The following is a 22473-nucleotide window of genomic DNA, read 5'->3' as shown; positions in this document are numbered from 1 at the left end:
TGTAAGCATAACAGATCTTGTTTTAACATCTGAAACTCAGTTTGAGTCAGATTTTGATATATATAGAAAATATAGTTGTAAAGATTTATGATTAATGATGTGAAGAATCAAGATTATAGCTACATTGAAAAATTCCCCAGTGTACTTGTGAACCTGCATTTTTTGCTCTTATATGAAGTTAGAGTAGACTTGAACTGCAATTCGCTGAATCCGAGCCAGGCCAAGGATCATTTCTGGTGCAGCTGCTCTGTACTCTGGCTTCAGACATGTCCAAATGGGAGGTGACTTGAGTTATAATTAGGCCGACCAAGGGGTCCCAAAAATGGAGTCTATGTGCGATGTAGGTTTACACGTAGCTGGAGTATAAACAGAAGTCTGTGCTTGGAAAGCAGAGTGAGGTTTACCATAGGGAGATTATGCAAAATTGCATGAGAAACTTGTCTAAAATTTGTATGAGAGTTACCAATCGGACATACATTATACATATGGGACTGCTTTGAAAGTTTGATATGACATTTTAAAGTTTTGAATTAAGATAAGTGTTGTTTGTTTTGTTCAGGTACACCTTGTTGTCTTGGTACCTGTCAGAGACAGCATTTTGAAGGTAGTAAGAAGTATGACAAAAATGTGACCTGTCAGTTTGTGGCTCACAGTTTTATAAGCAAAGAGTGAGAAGAAAGCCAAACAAAGGAGGGTACCCTCAATTCATGCATGCTTAGAGCTAGGCTACCAACAGGGAAGGTTCCCAATTTGTTTTCTTTTTTTGTGAACTCCGAATATTTGGAAGCTACTTTTTATTACCCGGTACAGATTAACTAGAGTTATTGGCATGCTTTATTGTTAGAAACAAGGTTTTACAATCATACTCATCACTTGTGATAGAAGTTGTGCAATATCAATTTGACTCGTACATTACTACAGCTTTTCTTCTGGCATCTAGTACTTATCTTTGATTTAGAATGTTGCATTTTTCAAGCCATTCAAAGAAACGTCTCTTTAAAAAGTCAAAATTTGGCTTTTGTATAACAGTGTCAGTTTTGCCCAGTATTTGTAGTGTCAGCCAATGTCAGACTGTCTACCTACTCACTTATTTGTGAAAAGTAGAGTGTGACTGTTTACTCTAAACACTGGACTGCATGTGAGCTTGCCCCAGAAAGACCTGATAGTAATATGGGTTTACCATTGCCAAATAGGAGATTATCTGAAAAGGTTTCAAACTTCAAACTTTCTGTCCAACACAAAATTTTTAATCCATGTTGCCTGCCAAATGAAGAGATTTACTTGTGTTGTGATGTAGAAACTAAGAAAGTTACTCTTCTTTCACAATACAGTACAATGACCTATGTATTGAAACTCTGTAGGCTAGCTGCTATGTGATGTCTATTTCTTCCTTTCTCTATCAGTATCATGGTGTTTCTTCACAAAACTGTTTGCAATTCATTTGTATTTCTCACAAACAACTCAGCGTGCAGTACATGCAACACCTTTTCATGGTAGATGTGCTTGAGGGGATACACTCTTCAGACTCCCAGGGGGTAAATCTGTGTACTAGGCAGTGGGATAAGGTTGATACAGTCAGTGTTGTAATAGCTTTGAAGCTGATAATAAGAACTGACCATCCTTAAAATTATACTCTATTATTGCTCTCATTATATTTATGTTTTATGGAAGGAGAAAACATGTTGTTTTTGCTGGTGTGTTCTTCCTCCCAGCAGAATAGGTTTACAGACAAGGCTGGGCTGTGCACCAGGCCTGGCTGCCTGGCTTCTTCCTTCTTCAGCCAATCAGAATAAAGAACAGCAGTGACATAATCTAAAACCAAGTGGTTGTAGGGTGATGGCAGTATTAATGCAGAAAGTTGTCTATGTTTGTGTACTTAAAAATGTGGTTCAAACTGTCCTTAAAAATGGCCATATTACATCTTTTTCACAAAAATGCACAAAAAGAAACAAGAACGTATAACTATGTAAGTATATTTCATTGTGTGCTGATACTGTTCACGAAACATGTTTATTATCGCAGTTATTCAATGAATAGATCCAATTACATAATTATGTTAATAGAGGAAAAGTCTATTTCTACCAGGGGAAAATTGATTTTAAGAAGTCCATATCTTGAGTGAGTGTATTTTCAGACTTGGCTATTTTGCTATTTTACATTGGGTGCACTGGAACTTCTGGAAGAGCCCATTCTTGCACAGGGTGACAATTTTGAATCATATGTTTTATCTATATCACATTTTTTATCTACTTCACAAAAATGTTTATCATTGCGCAATGCCATGAATATCTCAAGATGCATAAATTATGTTAATGACCTGGGGCTGGAGCTTCTTTTTTCCACTCACCCAATACTTGAGGGCAAGCCTAATGGTATAATTTTGTGTGCGAGTAGCATGACACAGGGCTAGAGGGAAAACATTCTTCATTTTTACAAAAATGTGGCCTTTCCAGTTCATATACTTGATAGTGTGTTGACTAAGTTGCAGGAAAATGGGTAGAAAGAAAAGTTCTTGTGAAAAAGGTGACAGAGGAATTAACATGAGACAGCTGGATCTTTGCCTCCATCTCTACCAAAATTTGTCTATGATGGCTTTTCGGTATACTGTTTTGTGAAGTGTGAATATTAATCCATTTTTGACATGAATTTTCTTGGCCTGTGCAAACTATCATATATTTCTGTTAAATCCACAGGAGGTTGAGGGACTGAGCTGCTGAGTGGGGTGCATATGCAGGGGAGCGAGGGAAGGAGGGAGGACGCTAGAAACCAGGAGATCTGACTGGCCGACAGATGATGATGATGGAGGAGCCACAGACCTCGGATCTGCACGACAGACCGGTAAGGAGGACGAACAAGATTGTGATACATGTTAGAAGTTGGTTTTTGTAAAAGATAAAAGCTTCTTTTATTCAAATGAAAATAAAGGTGAAGTTTACTTGACCTATGTTATATTCTCTTTTATTCATTTATTTATTTATGTGTTTCTCTCTCTATATATCTTTCTTTCTCTCTCTCTCTCTCTCTGTATATATATATATATATATATATATATATATATATATATATATATATATATATATATATATATATATATATATATATATATATATATATATATATATATATATATATACATTACATTATACTATTTAATATTAATGAGTGGCCTTAAAGCTCTATGATAAGTATGAACTATTTGTCACTGAAATTAAAAGAGTAAGATGTATCTGTACCTTTTCTTGTACTATCCCCTCCAGACCAGGCCTGTATTCTGTCTATGAAAGGTGTATTTTGGTCAAGTTTGTAAATACCCTTAAATTTGTTATTTTGGGTACACGTAGTCTTTTTCTGAACCTGGTTCCTTTTTTTGTCTTGATAGAAGTTCCCACAGCAGAACCTGTTAGGAACCAGGAAACCTTGTAATGGCAGACAATTACCGTATTTCTTTCATTAAACCGCGCACCCCAAATAAAATGCGCACTCCCGATTTGGGGCTCATCATGTGCCCTTATACGCAAGCTGAGATAGTCAAGGGAAACCCCTCAATAATCCGCGCACCTAATTTTTGCTGACGATCGCACCGGGGGTACCCTCAAAACCTAATTTCCAGCTATGAAACTTTTAGAAAAATGATACAATTTCTGGATCGGCACCGCACTTGTAAAGTTACGTAGAGAAAATTCACTCTACCAATAATTTATCGGCGGCTTGCTCACGCAGCGCAATGAGAATTTTCATGCTACAATATACCATTATATCGAGTGAGCAGACATCAAAGCGTTAAATTTTACCGGGCTTTTCGATGATAAACTAAAAAAAACACATTTACTGTCATAATAAAACATTGTGGCCCGCTGTTCTTCCCGAGAAATACGTATTTTTGTACAGCGCGGCACGAAACGCGGCGTCTGCAGGATCGGAAATACGCATCTCTGATTGGTTGAAGCCACCAAAACAACAACAACTGAATACTAATGACGGGGAATCCCCCGCAAACTCGCGCTCTGATTGGTTGCAGCGGTGCATCATGGGAGCTTTCCCGCGGCTTGCAGCTAGCTTGCCGCCATTTTGATTCTCAGAGTTACATTTTTGAAATGCAAAAGAACGCTATTTTCAACGATTACATTGCACCATTCTAGTTAAGATATGCATAATACAAAGAACCTTCCGTGGAAACATGCTTTTATATGTGAATTTATGGTGTCTCTAGCGTAATTTTGGGTTTCGATGCAGCCGTAAGTGTGCTGAAACTTAGCGTGGGTTTCCAAACACCCCGAAAAATTATAATGTCGCATTTTTCTCGTCACACAAAAACAAAACTCCTGCAAAGAAGAACCCTGCAACATTTTCTGATCATAGCAACTATGTTTTGGGTCAAAATGCTCGTGGATAATACACGATGTGCCGGCGTGCAGCCGCGTGATGCCTCGGGGATAAAATATTTGTAACATAACTAACAAATTATGCCAGCCCCAGCACGCTACAAAAAGTCGGACGATTGTCTCCGTTTTTCTTTTTCAAGTCATTCTTATAATATCATTCTTATAAATATCATTACAACTATATTATTTTTGATACAAAGAATAACATAAGCATGCGTAATTTTAAGTCTATATAACGTTAACATTGTTATCTTGTAAATAATAAACGAAAGACAAATGCATAAAGTATCGATGTTCAGCGCGATACCTCGCGGCGTAATCGCTGGCTTTCTGGCTTGTTACGTGATTTTTCTTGAGACAACCCCTAAATAAAGCGCGCACCCCGACTTTGGCTTTGACCTGAAGCACCAACTTCAAAGTTGAAATGTCAAAAAAGTGCGCAGTTTATTAGAAGAAATACGGTATTGGTTTGCTGTAAATTATGAATATTGACCCATAAAAGTCTATAAAGTCCAGGACATAGTAATTAAACTTGAAAGCACATATGAGATGCACATGGCCATGAAATGGCTGTACATGCTTCTCGGATTATAGATAAGCTTGCCTTATCCAAGTTGGCTGCTCATAAATTGAAAATGAAATACCCTTTAGTTATAGTTTATACTCAATGGGAAACAACATGTTTCTTGACTTGCCCATTTATTAATGTATGAAAATTGTATTGTCTGAGTTTTATGGGCAATCAAATATTCTTTTATGAGGCAGTCTTGTAGTACTTTCAGGTTATATGATAACCATCCCAACTGTTTAGACGTAGGCCAATAATGTACTTTTCATAATGAGTTTTGGCAGCATGTCAGCATGGTTTGATATCCATTCAATTTGTAAAAATTAGTTTATGTATACTATACATACATTTTGTGAATATCTACTGATACCGGTAGTATGTTGGGTTGTATATATATCATGTATGGGGCCACTTTACTTGATGAATTTCGGGATGTAATAGTGGGATGATGATAGCTTTTTCATTCTGTCAATTTTATGGTCCTGCGAAGGCTTTTCCCTGATATTACAAAAGAAAACCATAACACCTCTGAAGTGCATGTATGATACCTCAGCTGGAATGCCCGACAGCTTCCAACAGTGTGTAAAATCAAGTCCAGTAGTTGGGCTTTCTATATCTAGAAGTCAGGGTTCAGGCTAATTAGCATATAGTGTAGGAGTGTCAGTCCACATAAATGGCAGAAGGCCTGTGATGCACCAGAATTAGTGATAAGGTGCAGTAAAATCTTTCTGATAGTCATAAATGCTCAATTCAGGCTATCAAAGGTGATCCTGACAAGTAAAGTGCATTGTAACGACCAGAGGTTTAGTAGCTAGAAACTAAAGTCATCATGATGGCCCATGATTTTAATCGAAGAGCCACACACAGGTGTCTTGTAGTATTTTCCATAGTATCTGTAAGTAACTATCCTGATATAGGCGATATCAAGAAAAACTGTGTGTAAGGTTGTTCTATGTTATGTATGTATATTTGATAGTTAGGGCCCTTATCATTAACATGAAATAAAATCTCCTTCTAATATCTGCAATAATTGAGATCACCAGTCTGGTGCCTCCCTGGGAACTTTTGACTGTGGGTTCTTTGTTCTTTGAAAAATTGCCAGGGAAAAGTTCACATGCCCAGATTGCACCCAAGCAAAACCTGGAACCAATTTTGGTTCAGGGGCGGCTGACCGTGACACCACCATACTTCCCTCATGATCTCTCCTATAAAGGCCTAGGATATGTTTATGACTTATAAGTTATACCTGTACTTGTATGTCTTAATTGTGGTGATAATGACTTCTTTGGTTTAGATAGTATAACAAACAGCCAAGGATCAAAAACTGTAACTACATATTGACCTCTCAAATATAGGCATGTAAATATCCACCTTCAACACCCATTTGTTGGTCTTTACTTCACGTCGAGAATAGAGTAGAGTTGTGTTGTAGTCAAGGTATCTTTAAACTAGTAATCTGTGCAGAGTACTGTACTGACATATTAGAGAACAATTAAGTGCTGCATACACGGTGGTCAAAAAGGCCCTCAAAAATCCTCACTCGCAAATCATGCATATGGATGAGGAAATCAATGTCAATCATCCATTTCACCACTGGCAACAATAGCTGATTGGTTTACGCCGTTGTAGGCGGGGATTACGTTTGTTTTGGTCGCTCCAAGTGGAGCTATTTTTTGACGCGAACTTGCTCCTTTCATATGCGCGTCTTTTCTCCTCCCCCATTGTTCTCCGCTTGCCAAGTTAACAATACCTGAGCTTTTCTGTCGGCCATTCTCACGCTGGAGCTCGGCATTGAAACCACCGTTTTAATTCTTTCTGAACTATATATTTGTCTATATATTATATTCACCCAACATGCTAAAACTAAACCTTAGGTGAGCAAAGAATGAAGGAGTTACCGTCACTCCCGGGTCACGCTTGGGACGGAGCAGTGGCCATCTTTTACAGACACAACCCGGACAATTATCCTTGCCTCTTTTTACACACACACACACTCAATTGCAACCTACATGTACGTGTTTTGATAAACGTGTTCTCTCAAATAACAAACTCCTTATATTCTCGTCATTCTGTAAATGAACTAGGTCCATACCAGCGCTTGACGTCACAGGTGAATGTATCGATATCGGTAGTACGCTGGGCATTACATGGTAAACTTCAAACTGGCGTCCTTTGCCCCGCAATTTTCTTTGTTTAAATTATGCCTTATACTATAGAATGGATTTGAAGTAGTAATGAAACGCATGGTAACACGGACGAAAGCATAGCAACCGCAACACCATGAAAATTCACCCAACTTACCGTGACTGGCGTCATTGCCGGGCGCAGATGCAAGATTCAGCGGGGGCGGCGTAGAGTCCGCCCGCCCGCCCGTAATATAAACACAACCCGGCCTTTCCTACGGAAGTCTAATATTCTCTCTCTCTCTCTCTCACTCCACACGCGCGCGCACACACACACACACACACAATTGATCGACAGAACACCAGTTTAGTTTCTTGGTGAAGTGAAATCTATATTTTGAACATTTGCACGGAAGCTTACCGCACACGGGAGAACGTAATGCACACTGACCTCTCGACAAAGTGCGTCTTCAAATAAAGATTCACGAACCGGCGTGTCTAGTCCTGTCCTACAAAATAACTAAAAAATGAAGAAAAAAAACTTCGTTCTCCGCTATTTGTAGAAACAATTTCATATTGCCGTGAATTTTGTAACAGAATCTGCAGTTCGCAATTCACTAGGCTTCGTAACATTACACACCCAAGCGTTTGATGTGCTATCGGCTAGCATACGCTAGACGAAAAAACTCAACTTTTGGCGCCCTTGGTAGAAAAATGAAAACGGTTCAATATAACAAAGAAACTATCAAAGAAGCACAGTAGTAGATCAAACTTTTGTGAAGTAGGGGGTCAGATATGTAGTGTTGTTACCTGACAGCGGAACCGGATGAAACCGGTTTTCTCTTTTGTTTACAAAAGACGCCATTTTACAATTTGGGACCTCGTTCAAAATTTCTAAAATAATCTTAACTAAGGGAGAAAGTGCAGCTGCGAAAGTGCACTAAAGATCTTGTAGAATTATTGGTAGCTTAAATCTTGCAGACACAACAAACTGTACAAATAATTTGCTACAGCCGATTCTCTCTCAAATTTCGCGCCCGGGACGACAACAATGGGGCCACGCCAGCTCATTTCCATATCACTGCCGTCCCAGGTAAGATGTTGTTCTAAGAACGTACGGAGGCGAGAAAAAACCACTCTGATGTTCGCCGACAACCTAATTATAAGTCTAGAGCATAGCCATTCTTCCACGTGAAAATCTGAACAAAACGTAAGATTCGTATTTTGAGCCATATCTACCGATAGTTTACACTTAAGCTGACCAAAAAAACTTCATCGTAAAGAAAAAACTATCGCCGCCATCTTGGAGAAAAATCAATCGATTCTCTTCCATCGCTGTGGAACTATGGGACAAAACGTAGTGAAAATGTGACAAAATTAGCTAAAATGTCGTAGACACTTAAAACTGCATAAGGTGGAATATTCTTAGAGGTCCTAAAGTCTAAAGCATAGGTCAAAGCTTTGCCAGGTGCGTAAAATAGAGCATTAAATTCAAAGTTCAAAGTTCAGTGACCCCAAACGACCTCCAATACGCACATGAAACAGCGGGCGATTTGAAGCGTTTTGCACATGGTCATCCCAAATAATTGAGATATTTTTAAGGCGAACTAATGTAATTTTCGTGTGCATATATTTTTTTTCTGATGTGATAATCATATCGTACGTTATGTTGGATGAAATTTGTGTTGTTTTTTTCACACCGCCACGGCTGGCGCGGGCCGAATTGTGGGCGGAGCACTCTGGCCTGGCAACGCGGATAATACCCTAGCAACGTGACCACCGTGATAGGTCCCAAATGGTTAACTAGTTAATTCAACTGATGTACATGAAAGTTATATTACTGCTCATTATTCCATTTGAAATTCTCTTAGTAAGATTTTGTGTGGAAAATGTCATTTTGAAGTTTGTAACTATTTTTCAATGTCTTTGATTGTCAAGATATATCAAAGTTTCTTTAGGCTTCCTGGAAAATGTTTGAATGGTTGTTTTGCTTTTTTGCTGATGTAGCACTCCTATTTCCATACTATCACAGATGATTTAAGATTTCATTGACTTAAAGTATAGACAGCTGAACTAGTCCTTTCTTGTTCAACTTCAAGAGAATTTGAAACTATAAGGATACTTATGGAAAAGAAATAAACTTTAAAGTTGTTTGGAATGAACCCAAGGAGGCAAAGAAACTCAATCATGTGTCTTGGCTTCTTTCCAACTCATCCAGGGGTCAGAGGTCAGATTTGTGAGTATAGTGGCAGATGGGATAGATCAGGGATGATAGCACTAACAATGAGAATCATAATAAGAGCAACTTGACCAAAGCATTAGCCTTTGTTTATGCTGGGTGGTCTGTCATTGCTACCTACTCTTCCCAGGATCCTAGTGGGGTCAAGGGTTCTACTGGTGGGGTCAAACTGATGTGATCATTTTAGCAGGTTTGCTACTCTGCTTTCTGACCAGGGAAAAACTTCAAAAAGTTGCTGTCATCCTTATCAGGGAAATCATAGGATTTAAGTACTTGCTATAAGGGTTCAAGTATGAGGGAAGGGCTGAGCTTTTCAAGACTCTACATGTGCCTTGTTCACAAAGCAACCTGTATTTTCCTCAATTGAATTCAAAGCTTACAGCCATACCTGTGCAACATGATAGCTGGTAACATATATTGAATCTTAAAAATGTTTTCAGTTTTGGTAGAAATGATTTTGAATATGTATCTCTTTATATGAGTTTCTATCAAATAGTACTGGTGTGAATTGAGATAAATAGAAATTCTTTAATTGAATCTTTTTGACAGACAGGAAGGTCAATATAAAAGTGCAGTACTTGTTCTGTAAACAGGTTTCATTGTTGGCAGATATTGTTAAGATGTCACATTCCATGTTTGTACCAATGCATATGTTATTGAAGTGCATCACCGTACAGGCCATTTTGTAACATTGCAGGCTGACCAGAACCCAGCAATTGTCTAAAGGGCTTGTCACACATTCCAGACCTTCATTGAGTAGTGCAGTATTTGATTCCCTGTGGAGCAAAAAGCTAATAAAATCTGGATACTTAGTGTATGCATTTCTTTCTATCTTTTGGCTGCATATTAAGGTCTACATGAATATAAAGCAGGTTTCTGGCCAGTTTTCCCAATTCTCATAATTAGTTGCATGAACTTCATGAAGCATTAAAATATATGACCAGAAGTAAAGAAATGATTTGTATTGACACTTCAAGGCCATGTCACGGAGCAACCAAAGAACCAAAGGCCTGTTGACAGTACATGTTGTCTGAAAAGTGCATTGCTTGAAATGTTTTACCATGGGTTTGAGCACAGCTTCTTGTGTGGGTGGACATGGAAAAACATACCTGTACTTTCCCGGCCATCTTTAGCATGTCCTGTCTGCTGTGTAATCACATGATGACCAGTCATTTCCTGTCTAAAACAATACATACATCATGTCATGTAGTAAGTGAGAAAATGTGATCATCAAAATATCATGTAAATTACAAGATATGAGAATTTCATAATTTCAAAGAAATCTTAAGGCAATTCTGGGGAACTCAAGACATTGATCTGTAAGAAATATCAGTTTGCAACTTTCCAATACAAACAGGTTTACAGTTAGATGAATCATCCATACTCCAGTGTGATTTTAAGATAAATCATAACATGTATGAATGGTTAACCAGAGAATGATACTAATCTTTGGATGTGTCCTGCCAAGTACAATGAATCACTGTTTGCTGTTAGAATTGATCCCTGAAGGCAGCACAAAGTTCCAGTCTTGTGACTTAATATGACTTTTAAGGTTTGTATAACAGAAATACATATAAGAAAAGTTGAGAAGGTCAAAGGTCAAAAGACATGCCACCATCCTGAAAGACAATATGGGTTCAATCAATAGCAATGTGCTGGTCTGGGGTTTAAATCATGTCTATAATAAAGATCGACTGAAGTCAATCCTGGCTTTGCTGCATGTCCTGTTATGGCCCGAAGGCAGTCAAGTTCAAAGCTTGGTTGCCGGGAGGGGTTCCATGTTGCTGCTTCGTCAACAGGAAAGTTGACAGGTGCAGGTGGAAGATGAAGTTTCCCAACTAGCATGAGTCTATGGCACACTAGGCTTTCCCAAGGTAGGTATGTTGGTCATTTTGGACTTCCACAATAATGTAATGGTCTGATGACGAAAGACAGCATTACTGTTGGGTTTTACTTTTTTTTTATCAACGTTTGGACCAACTTCTGATCAGTTTGTTGTAGCATAATCAGTAACATTATCTTCCAAAGGTCAATGATGTTGTGGAAATTGACCTGTTATAAAATACAGCATTACTAGAACGTTAAACCAGTGAACTGCTTCTTTTTCTGGATTAAATATGTGTTGTGCTTTCAGCACAATCAGTGACAAAATGCCTTTTTTACCATCTTAATACATTCTTATCAGTGGCAGTAATGTTGGATCACACTTGACATCAGGTCCAGTGCAGCCAACCAAAGACAACTAGTTTCTGTGGCTGTGACATGTGTTCTGGGTAATTATAAAATCCTGCTGATAGTTGCCGGGCCAACTGGAAACAAGCTGCCGCCAGGGTGAGCATGTTTTCAAGGAGTCATGGGCAGGGATAAGTGGGGTGAACCGTCCAACATCATAATTACTGAACTTGGAAAAAAGTTTTACTCACAAATAGGAACGTATCATAGTTAGTATGGTTTTATTTCTACCTGCGAGAAAGGAAAGAAAAGTGAAATTTTTGTTACGGACTGTTTTTGTAATCTTTCAGCACTTTGTTGAGTGTTTTTGTGGACCCATATTGCTTTGAAACGTTTTCACTAGTTATGATAATAAAGGGTTAAAAACATTGTAACTTCTTTTGTCATAAATGCAGGTGTAAGGTCTTCTGTCTCATTGCGAATTTGTTCCTTTAGTTCTTAGTAAAGAAACGCAAATGCCTGTTAGAATCTATTACTTCTAAACCCCCCCTCAACAGCCCAGAGTGGGTTCAGAAGTGTGTGTGTTATCTCTGCCCAGATCGCAGCAGCCATGCTAATAGGAAGTTGTTGATAAAGGTGCGGGTCAGAGGTCGCCAGAGGGAAACATTTGGATGTCCTTAGCTTGGATGGAGGCTGACAGGAGGTGGAGTTGTTTATTGCCAGCTGTTCTTGTTTATTTTGTTGATGTCTGGCTACTTATTTTGTTTATTCGTGTTCATTTATGTTGTTACGGAAATGCTAATTACCTATAATCAAAAGAGTTAGGATGCTAGACTTCATTAGACAACTTAGACTTCTTATGATTTATTATGTCAGGCCTTTTCTTCAAAAACCGTTTTGGTTTCTATGCTTACAAGGAGTCACAAAGGACTGCAGTCTAAGTCTCAGTTAATAATACATGTAGAGTAGAAGCTAGATTGGCTATTGTTATGTTGCATCTACTACAAAGTATTTAAAAAGTCCCATGTGTGCACTGTTTGTCCAAAGTAGGCAGCATCCAAATTTGGTCTTTGGACTGTGAAATATCATACATGATCACATTTGAAAAAGGTGCCCTCTAGCAACAAAGTTAATTTGTGAGAGTCTTAGTGATGTGAAATTATGATTTGGCAATAAAGTTTTTTCATATCGACTGACTTTGGAAGTCTTGGACTGTTACCATTTGATTTTATATTCTTGAAAGACCCCCCCCCCCCCCAGGTCACTTCAATGGGTAAATTATTGTGTTCACTAATAATATTTATTTTACATAGTGCTATGTCATGACCAGAGTTGGAAAAAACCCAGATGTATGAAGTCTTTTTTTCTCAAAACCCATGCCTAAATCACATTTTCAAGCATGCTAGACAAGTAGGTATTGTCCTGAATTTCTCAGACATTTTCTGTGAATCAGTGTTTGCATAAAAAGCGTACCTTTGCCTCCCCATCTGGACCTGATTTCTCCAGCCTGTCTGCAAACCCCATGAGGGAATTACTCTGGTCCAGGTTCCCCTCCCACAACTCTCCCTCCCAGGGTGCTCAGGTGTGGCCAACATTTTTCAACTAGATCAGCAAATTATAAACTAACCCTCACTGTGAAAGTAGAAGATGGGTGGCCAGACCCCTCTTCCTAATCTGCTATCCGGCAGCTGGGAATACCCTTTCACTTTGACGAAGTGAAGTTCAAAGGTGCCAAGATCCACCTAAGGCCATCTGAGGAAAAAAAATCTCATTGAGATGTCAAGTAGTACAGTCAGTTGTTGAGATGAAAGCAATATATTGAATTGAGTAGAAAATTTTGTACCTATCCTGATGTTAGTTTTCTTGAAATATCCCTTCCTTCCAGATAATTGAAGAAAATGATATTCCAGGGAGAAGAAGTTTGAAAATTGAACTGTCAAATGCCTTGTCAAATATGGTCATATTTATTGGACAGTGATACAACTCTTGAACATCTATGTTGTCATCTACATCTACATGTGCTTGAATTAAAAGACCTATGAACAGGGAAGCTATTCATGTACAGTATATATTATGGAAGACAAGCTCTTCTTGAGGTTTTGTGGGTGAGCAGTTAAAGGCAGAAGTGAAAGTTGATCAAGTTTCTCCACACTGCTCTAATTTCACAACACACGGACCTTGAATGAACCCTTCCTAAATGCTGCTAAATGCTGTTTGTAAACTTTGGTTTTCTTCATCGGAGACAGAATTTCTGTCCTTCTCTTATAATAGTTACAAGGTTTAACAGCAACAACATCCATCCTTGCTAGTTACACAAAATATAGCTTTATGTCTTGCCAATTTTGATGAATTGGCAGGTGCTTCATTGAAGAACATATGACTATCCCATTTCTGTCTGGCAACTTGTATTTTGGTCGTCTAAAATGATTTATTGTTCTATCAAGGAATGTTTGTGTTACATTTATTTTCGTCATTTATTACTATAGTATCAAGTAGACATTTGACAATAGAGTTAACTAGTGTTGAAACAAAAATGCAGAGTGATATACAATATGCTTGGTATTGATGGAAGTACTAAAGGTGTATGTTTTTGTTAAATTTAGTAGTCAAAAGGCCCTTGTTTCTGTTAAAACTCGGTGAAAAAAGTCCACAGGAAAATGAGGTTGACTATTGCATGTCTCCATACCAAAGTTTCAGTGTTTATGAAGAACAGCAGAATTCAGCACCACGCCTGCACCACTCCCACCCAGCATTACCATAAGCTCCAGTAACAGGTCTCAGAACAGTTGTCAGTGCTGCCCCTTGCTGACCTGCGTCAGCACTTGTTTGTTGTTTTTGCCTGTGTTTTTCTATATTTATTCAGGATGATGGGAGCAGGCCAGGCTGTAGTAAATTTTAGGGAGGGTGAGGGAGCTATTTTTGTACAAGGCATGACATGAGGTCTGCTGTTGCCAGTCTGTCTGCCACAACTGCTCATGTGTGGACACATCAGCCATAACTAATAAAACAACTGCACTTGTGTGTTTGTAGAGTCATTTGGAAAGTCATTGAGTTATATGTCCCATACCAAATGTCTGTATAGTTGAAGGGGATGATTTAGTTATGTAATTTTGATTATATGAATCCTGGTGAATATATATTTGTTCCACTTGGCAGTCTGCATCCCTTATGTTAAATGATAATGAATGAGAAATATTTGTCTTAAAATTGTTGCTGACTGCTTACTTATGGGTTGTTTTTCCTTGCAGTTTTTATTAACTCCCAACTACAAGCAATAATTCCTTAATCTCAACTACATGGAATGGAGAGTCAATGGCATTTTATGGGAGTTGAAAATATTTCTTCTTTACACAACAAAAATTCTAGAATCTTCCTATAACATAATGTACAAGATTTCACATAATAAAAAATTGAAATCTTTGTTCTGAAATGATATTCAAGTACTGATTCCGTGCCATCTAGATCCAATAGTGCGCTCAGTTTTCAGGTATGTTTTGCTATTTTTGAGTTAAATGATAGTGACAACGAGGTGCACATCTGTAGTGTCATGATTTTTTCAACCAGGAGCAGAGCTATATCTATTTTTGTGCCCAGGCCTCCCCTGTTAATCACAATATTTTGACTACTTGAACAAAATTTGTCACGCAACTGCTGCTGTAGGAACAATGCTGCTTATTGTACAGAACTGATATTGGCATGTGTGTATAATGCTTAAATTTGGCATAATACGAAGCATATACCACTAAAGACAATTTAGACATTTTGTGTTGGTGTATAATTGTTTGCAGTGTTTTGACTAGTGATGAAGGCACATCTGTTCCACAGTTATCATTAAGAGGGCGGTAATAGGCATATAGCAAAGACAGGGTTATAGTTGTTACATATAAATCTGAAAAGATGTGTCACATGTTAGAAACTTACCTTCTACGAACATGTGGTCCTTCACAGTTTTGTTGTAGGAAAGTTGATAATGTTACCAGGAATTAGGGTGTATGACAGATGACCATTTATCATTTTGCCTATTGCATTATGATTATGATTTCTGCAAGTTTAGGATGCATGATCAGTTAGGCAAAACTGCTGTCAGTTTTACATAAACATAAGAGGTATGTTGCCAAATGTCTGGCAATGTGGTATACATGTACAAACAATCAGTAATTTGTATTAGGTCATAATTTGTTCAATATGAATATCAGGTAGCTGATCTTTTCTTTGTTGAAATCAAACTAAACTAATACAACCCTGACCAATATTCTACATACATTACATGTCAGACATAAAATCAGCTTCGTGAATTATTCTATGACATTGAGCCCATTCTACTGTGTGCCACATTACCAATTGATGTTCTTCAAGATTTACATGGGTTCTGTGATGTAAAGATACTTTTGGTATTGTATGTATCAGCAGTTGAAGTTTTTTTCAATGTCATCATGATGCTAACTGTTGCCTGCTTTGGTTCATGCGGTACCATAAACTCGACAAACTGGAAAAGAAATGCATCGACAGCTTGGATTCATAAATCATCTATAATTAAAGTTTCCCAGCATGAATATGAGGATGGATTAAAGGTTAAAGTACTCGTTCAATTGGATAAGCCCCGCTATGAGACCTTTCATACCTGCTGTTTCCAAGTGTTTCACCCCTGTACGATATGGTAGTAAGGACTGGGGGTTATCCCAGGTTAGCGGTTTCACCTTCCCATGAATGGTGTCATCAGAGAGGAGACAGTCCATGATTTAAGGCTGCAAATAGGAAGTAGATTGAAACAGATGAGGCATTGTTGGGAAGGGTAAACCTTTGGAACTTTGTGTCAAATCCTCCAACTTTTGTTACAATGTAGCTTGTTTAGCAAGGAGTCCAAGGCTGTTGGTTTTTCATGGGCTAGAAAGGACTAATTTCTCAGTACGCTGCAGTATGACCATGTCAGGACCTTGGGATATGTGCACATTGTGCTTCTAATGAAGATCAATGGATGGTGGGTAGAAGCAAAGATTTATGACAATGCTGCATGTTAAAGTCGATATATGGTGCACTGAGAAAGAAAATTACTGTCAAAGAGGTCCCTTTTCCCATTTGCTGACAAAGTTTTTTGATAAGCAATATACTTTTCCCCCCGTGTCGTGTAGCGATCAGGGTTACATACTAGGGGACAAGAAGATCAAGTCATAATATGTATCAACATGTGCATTTTATGCCTTTGAAATGATTGAAATCATAACCAAACTCTGAAGTTTATGAATTCTATCTTATTTGGTAACCTTTTTATATTTAGAATTCTACTTGTGTCAGCAGAGTGCACTGGCTAACCACATCATGTACAAGTGATTGAATGAATGATCACTGTCATCGATCCATGTAAAGAAACATTGAGAAGATAACATATTTCAGCGTGTAAATTTGTCTGGTGACACGCATGTGACATACATGTATGCTTAGACTAAAGACAGCCCATGACAACTGTGATGGCTCCTATAGGGATAAACCAGAAGGATCAAAGGGGGTTCGAAAAAAAAAAGAGTAAAAGAAATGTACACAGGAAGTCAGTAAATGTAAAGAAAAGAAAAGGAATGTATACCATACAATGAGGTAGGAAGAAAGTTTTTAAAAATTCTTTGCAAAGTAATCCCCATGCATATTCCAGAGCATTGAAGGTACTCTGAAAAGATTTGAATATTTAACATGGTTGGTTGTGCTTATCCTTCAAACACAAGGTCATTGGTTGTCAATGGCAACCAGATATGATAAGTTGGGTAGAGACTGGGCCAGTTGGGCCTCTGGCCAAATACCAGACCACATACTCAAGTTGGAAGCTTGCTAGCTAGTAGCTACTATATCACAAATGTGTCTTAGACACATTTATATGCCTTGATGTGCAAAACTCATTAAAACAGGACAGTGATATTTCAGAGTCACTGTGAGGAAAGGTGTTGTCACAGGTATGTAAAACTTTTTTCTTGTGCTTTGAAAAAAAGGGAGGGTGTGGCATAACTTTTAAGCTTAGCTAACAATGTTACTGTTTTTTTTTTCACTTTTCCCCATAGCAAATAGACAACATTGAATACTGATTTCAGAAAAAGAAAGATTTTTTATGATTCAGATATTGCGCAATACGTAAAAGTATAACTTAAAAGACGACAAAATATACAACAAGTAAGAAAATGCGTTCTTTATCTCTGAAATTCGTTGAGCATCTTCCGAAGCAGCAATGCCGCAAGCGTGCCGCACGTCAAGTGAGAGGGGGCCTTAACATGTACATGTAATTTTGAGATGTTTCTTCGATTTATGTCTGCCTTGGCTAAGGTAGTAACTGGAAACTGGATACTTTAAAGTTTTCTGTCTTAATGGTTTGTAGTTTGTCACCACTGTTAAATGCTGTTGAATATGATGAAATTCGTATGAAATTAATTTGAATGTCAAGTCAAGTTTTTTCCAATGAAAGGACCAGTTAGTATGATACAGAGTTTTTATGACATTTTGCTAGTTTATGAGGTCTAGGTCAACACTTAGTAACTCGATTACATCTGTATAAGGCCTGGTTTTGAGGACTTGAATATTGATATCACAGTTCAAGAGGAGGATATAATAATTTCTGCTTAGTTTAGAATGTGGGTCGGCGACTGCCAAGGTTGTGAAAACATGCATAGCGATATGATACAGTGGATCAAATCACTGCCCAAGGTGACCCAACTGAAAATATGCCCATTGTAAGTATAAGTTTCAGCTTTGGTTCTGCAGACTAGTTTGTAGTTCTTTGAAGCTAAATGAGTAACTAGTAAATCTGTGACAGTGCAATACAGTTGCCATCCTAGGATTGTTTGTTGTTGATCTATTTTTTGTGAAGTATCTACAGAGAATATTGGTATTCATTCCTTGTATCAAAATATTTTCCATTGTGACAGAAGATGATTAATTTTCCAGAGTTCAAAGTAAACATTCTGATTTTCAAATACGAGAAATTCTATAAAATTTTGAAAGTTAAGATTATTTGTTATGAGTAGTTGGTATTTGTTTGGGAAGGGTTTAGCATAGTACGTCATATTTCGAGTTACTACATTGGAAGTATTTGTTGCAGTGACACTGGTTTGAGCTGTGTGAAGTGCCTATGGCAAAAATATGATATTTTCTTCTGTTAGGGAGTATATGATAGCTTTACGGGAATCCCATTAGTTAATGTTGTAGGTGTACATTGGTTGCATACTAATGACTGCCCCTCTTTATCCAGGATTTTTTCAGAACATCCAAAAGTTGAACCATGGTTTATTGGTGATGACAAGCAGAAATGGACGTGTACAAATGGACTCAGTGTGGATGTACCTTCATGTAATGCCCTACATACAATGTAATGTCACCTTTTGATGTGTTATCTGGTGGATTATCCACCTGTCTTACCACTACTCGTACATAACGGTAGCGATAAAGTTTCACAGAAGGTGACACCTTTCCTGGGCTCATGTGGCAAGCTATATGGTTTCTCTGTCAGTTTATATATCAAAACATGAAAAATTATCAAACCACAATGTTCTTATGTTTCAAGGGTCCCCATTATATCACTTTTGGGGAAATCCCAGCCTGAAATGCCTCTAATAATGGATGACATATAGCAAAAAGTGGAAGATTATCCCTTGTACCCAGGCAGAGTTTCCAGAAAACGGGGACCTTGTAATGTTAAACTAGCAGAGAGGGATGAGATGGGTCCTGTTACAAGGTGGGAATATCCCTTTTTGAAACCCTAAGGGACCAAAAAGCCATAAAGTTTGTGGTTTCCTGTCATTAATGGCTTATAGAGCTATAGCATGACTTCATATATCTACCTGGTAAATATACTTCTTGAAAGAAGTTAACTGGGTCTTTAGTTCTAGTAGGTGTTGAAAAGAGGTTTGCAACTGTTTGTATATTTTTCAATGAAATTTAGATATTGCCACAGATAAAAAAAGGACTGAAAATAAGTAATCATATCCAATTAGTCATCCATCATTCCAGCCAACCGACCAACACATATACACCAACCAACTAACACAGCAACCACCACACCAACCAACAATTGGTTCAAGACCTATTGAAATGCATAGGGGCAAGTCATACTGAGCTAAAACTTTGCTTCCCTCACTTCTTTAGCATGCCTGTATAGTATTCCTGTTATCGAGTAGTGACTAACAAATAATTTCCGTACATGTCAACTAACTTCTGTTGAAAATGTTATGTTTGGGCAAGCCACCAGCAGTCTTTGCTTGAAGTTATTTTCTTTACAAGTATAGAAGTAAAGACCTTCCTAGACCAGAAACCTGTTTGTTGGTTTTTCCCTTGTTTGATACCTTTACAGTAGAGAGGTGGGGAGGTCTTCCTGTTCTTGACGTCTTAGGTCGTTATTTATATCGAAAATCATGCACTGCTACCACATGAGTCAATACTAGCTCGTCCTCAGTCAAGTTCATGTAGAAGTTTGGAGTAATCTGGCAATAAGTGTTGCCAAATTGTTAGAAAGTGTTTGGGCAGTGTTCATGTCAACTCTCTGTACTTGCCTGTAAGAGAAAACAGGTCCTGAAGGAGAGGTGTTCTGCTGTACTTTGGTCAGTTGAAGACTTAATCATTCCTTTTCAGTTTCAGTAGCAACCATATAACTGATCGTAGTGAGTGATGCTGTTCAAGTGAAGAGATAATCATATTTTTCTAAGACAGAAGAAGATAAAATAACAGTTACTGAATTGCTTGATATTTACATTTAAACATCTGCTTCATTCTATTAGAAGGAGATTTATGTGTGTTGAGTTAGATGGTTAAACATTGGGACCGTAGTCTACCGTCTACAACTGAAAAATAGTTCTGGGTGTACATTTGTAGCTCTGTTATTTTGTGGGACCTCGGATGTCAGTGTTAGGCTGGAGTGGGAGGGATGGCGAGAACAGTGGTTGCTTTGGCAGTTGGGCATGCGGAATGGCTGTGTAATGTTAAAAGTAAATAGAGGTCACTCATAATGACTCTAGTCTGCTGGTGTTAAAAGACTGAGCAAACCAGTGCATGATTGTCTGACAGATTGGTCGGCTATTGTCAGCCTTGCGCAGGGCTTGAAACAACACTAGTACTGTTCTTACAAAAGTTAGAAGTGCATTTGATGCCATTATTTCTTTTGCTTACAAATGTATTTGGTACATGGTCTTAGGGGAAAAGTAACGGTCGTGTTGCAAGACATTTCTGTTTGTGGAATTTTGACATGGCTTGGAAATATTGTGATATTGCAGAGAGAAAAGATAATTTTTAAGAAGCATCAAGTTATCCGTTGTGATCATTTGTCAAGGATGAATTAGACCAAATCCACTTAGTAATTAATATGCAATTGAAAGACACACCTGGTTTGTTTTGAAGGTCAAGAAACCAACAGTTTTATGGCTTTAAAGAACATGGAAAGAATAGCCACAAGGTGTGGGACAAACCTATAACTAAGTAAGGCAGGGTTTTTGAGCCCATTTAGGAGGTCTGCTAACTGCACAATGAGGTTTTCCAGCCTTCTAAATGCCATGCAAACATGGTTGTGATTGTTTGACGATTGAGGGGAAAATGGCCCTGAAGGCGGGAGGTGTTTTGCCAGGAGAAATATTTACCTACTTGAGAGGGGTGCTACCAGATTGTACAAATAGATGTCTGGCAAAAACTAGGTACCAAGTCCTGAAGGCTGTGCTTTCTTCTTTAGACAAAGGGATACCAAGGGACCAGCCTAATGTGACAGAAGTAGCTCTAATGCAAAATACATTTAGCACATTCATATTTAAAATGCAACCTATACACATTATGTTATAGTTATTAAGTGCTGTTGTAGCAAATGGAACCAATAGAATGAAAGGGGTGGCATGAAATTATTAGTACAAATAATGACTTAAACATCCTACCTGATACTTAATGTTATACCCAATAAAATTTGATGCTAGACAAAAAAACGGGAAGGAGGTTGAGTTGAACAGTATGTATGTTTTGTTATTTGAATCCTGTCTCATCACTTTCCAGCTGAAAGTTTGTTGGAAAAATGTGTTAGACAACTAGATGACAATTGTTTGGAAGAATTTCACTTTCCAAGATTTTATTTAATTGCTCCTCGACGTTTTAACATGTTGTTTCATTACAGCTTATGATATATTCATGTTTTCATTGTACTGTCATTCTTTGCACAGAATATTTTCTTTGTGTTAAATTTTTTTTCCATTCTTTTTACATGACCTGTTGCTGCTTCCCACCTGCTGACATCACCATTTTCTTGACTTGTTGACTGGTTGCAACTGCTGGTGCCTGCACTGTCTTGGAAATTCACAGGTATGTCTCACTTTAGGAAAAGTCTTCTTTATCTCAGAAAGTTGTCGTAAATCAAAATGGAGTCTGAAAACAAAAGTAGCTCTCAAAAGTAGCTGCCAGTGACAGTGCTAGCAAGGCATAAATGTGTCCCTGTGTATTCTTTTCTTGTACAGATATCTTGATTAAGTTCTTAATCATAACAAGTTGGATTGAAACATTAGCGCTGACTTTGCCAGATGAAAAGATTAACCTTGGCATTCTCAACAGTGTGCCTGTGGTGACTTGTTGCATATTGCCTAACATAGAGTGCTGACTGAATTGGTAAGATTTCGCTGCTCTGCTTGAAAGTACAGTATATGGTTTGCAGTTATTAGAATGCTGCCCAGAACAATTGTTATGTTTGGCAGAGAGGGATGAGATGGGTCCTGTTACAAGGTGGGAATATCCCATAATAGTTAGGATGTTTGATCCAGAATCCAGAGGTCCTGGGTTCAAATCCCCTAACATGCCTCCAATGTTGTGCCCTTTGGAAAGGCACTTTACCTGACTTCCCTCACTCTACCCAGGTGAACTGGAATCAGGCAAAGTAAATGGTGTTGCACCCATGAAAGGAGAGGGTTGGGCTCTACCTTCCACTGATATTACGCCCTCTAAAAGGATATGAGACTATATTCACCTTTACTTTTTACTAGAAATTCCTCTGTATCC

General features: G+C 38.1%; 1 protein-coding gene across 1 annotated transcript in view; it reads left to right on the top strand.

The window, feature by feature from the left end:
- The window catches only part of LOC118410459 (eyes absent homolog 1-like), a gene marked incomplete in the record, with an annotated part of 97819 nt that overhangs the window by 6363 nt on the left and 68983 nt on the right, over window positions 1-22473 (top strand). Inside the window, 1 exon segment of the mRNA XM_035812191.1 lies at window positions 2694-2838. Coding sequence (XP_035668084.1) covers window positions 2791-2838 — 48 coding nt within the window.

Source organism: Branchiostoma floridae, chromosome 2 (genome assembly GCF_000003815.2).
Source record: "Branchiostoma floridae strain S238N-H82 chromosome 2, Bfl_VNyyK, whole genome shotgun sequence".
Classification (NCBI taxonomy): Eukaryota; Metazoa; Chordata; class Leptocardii; order Amphioxiformes; family Branchiostomatidae; genus Branchiostoma; species Branchiostoma floridae.
This window is presented reverse-complemented; position numbering and strand designations above follow the sequence as displayed.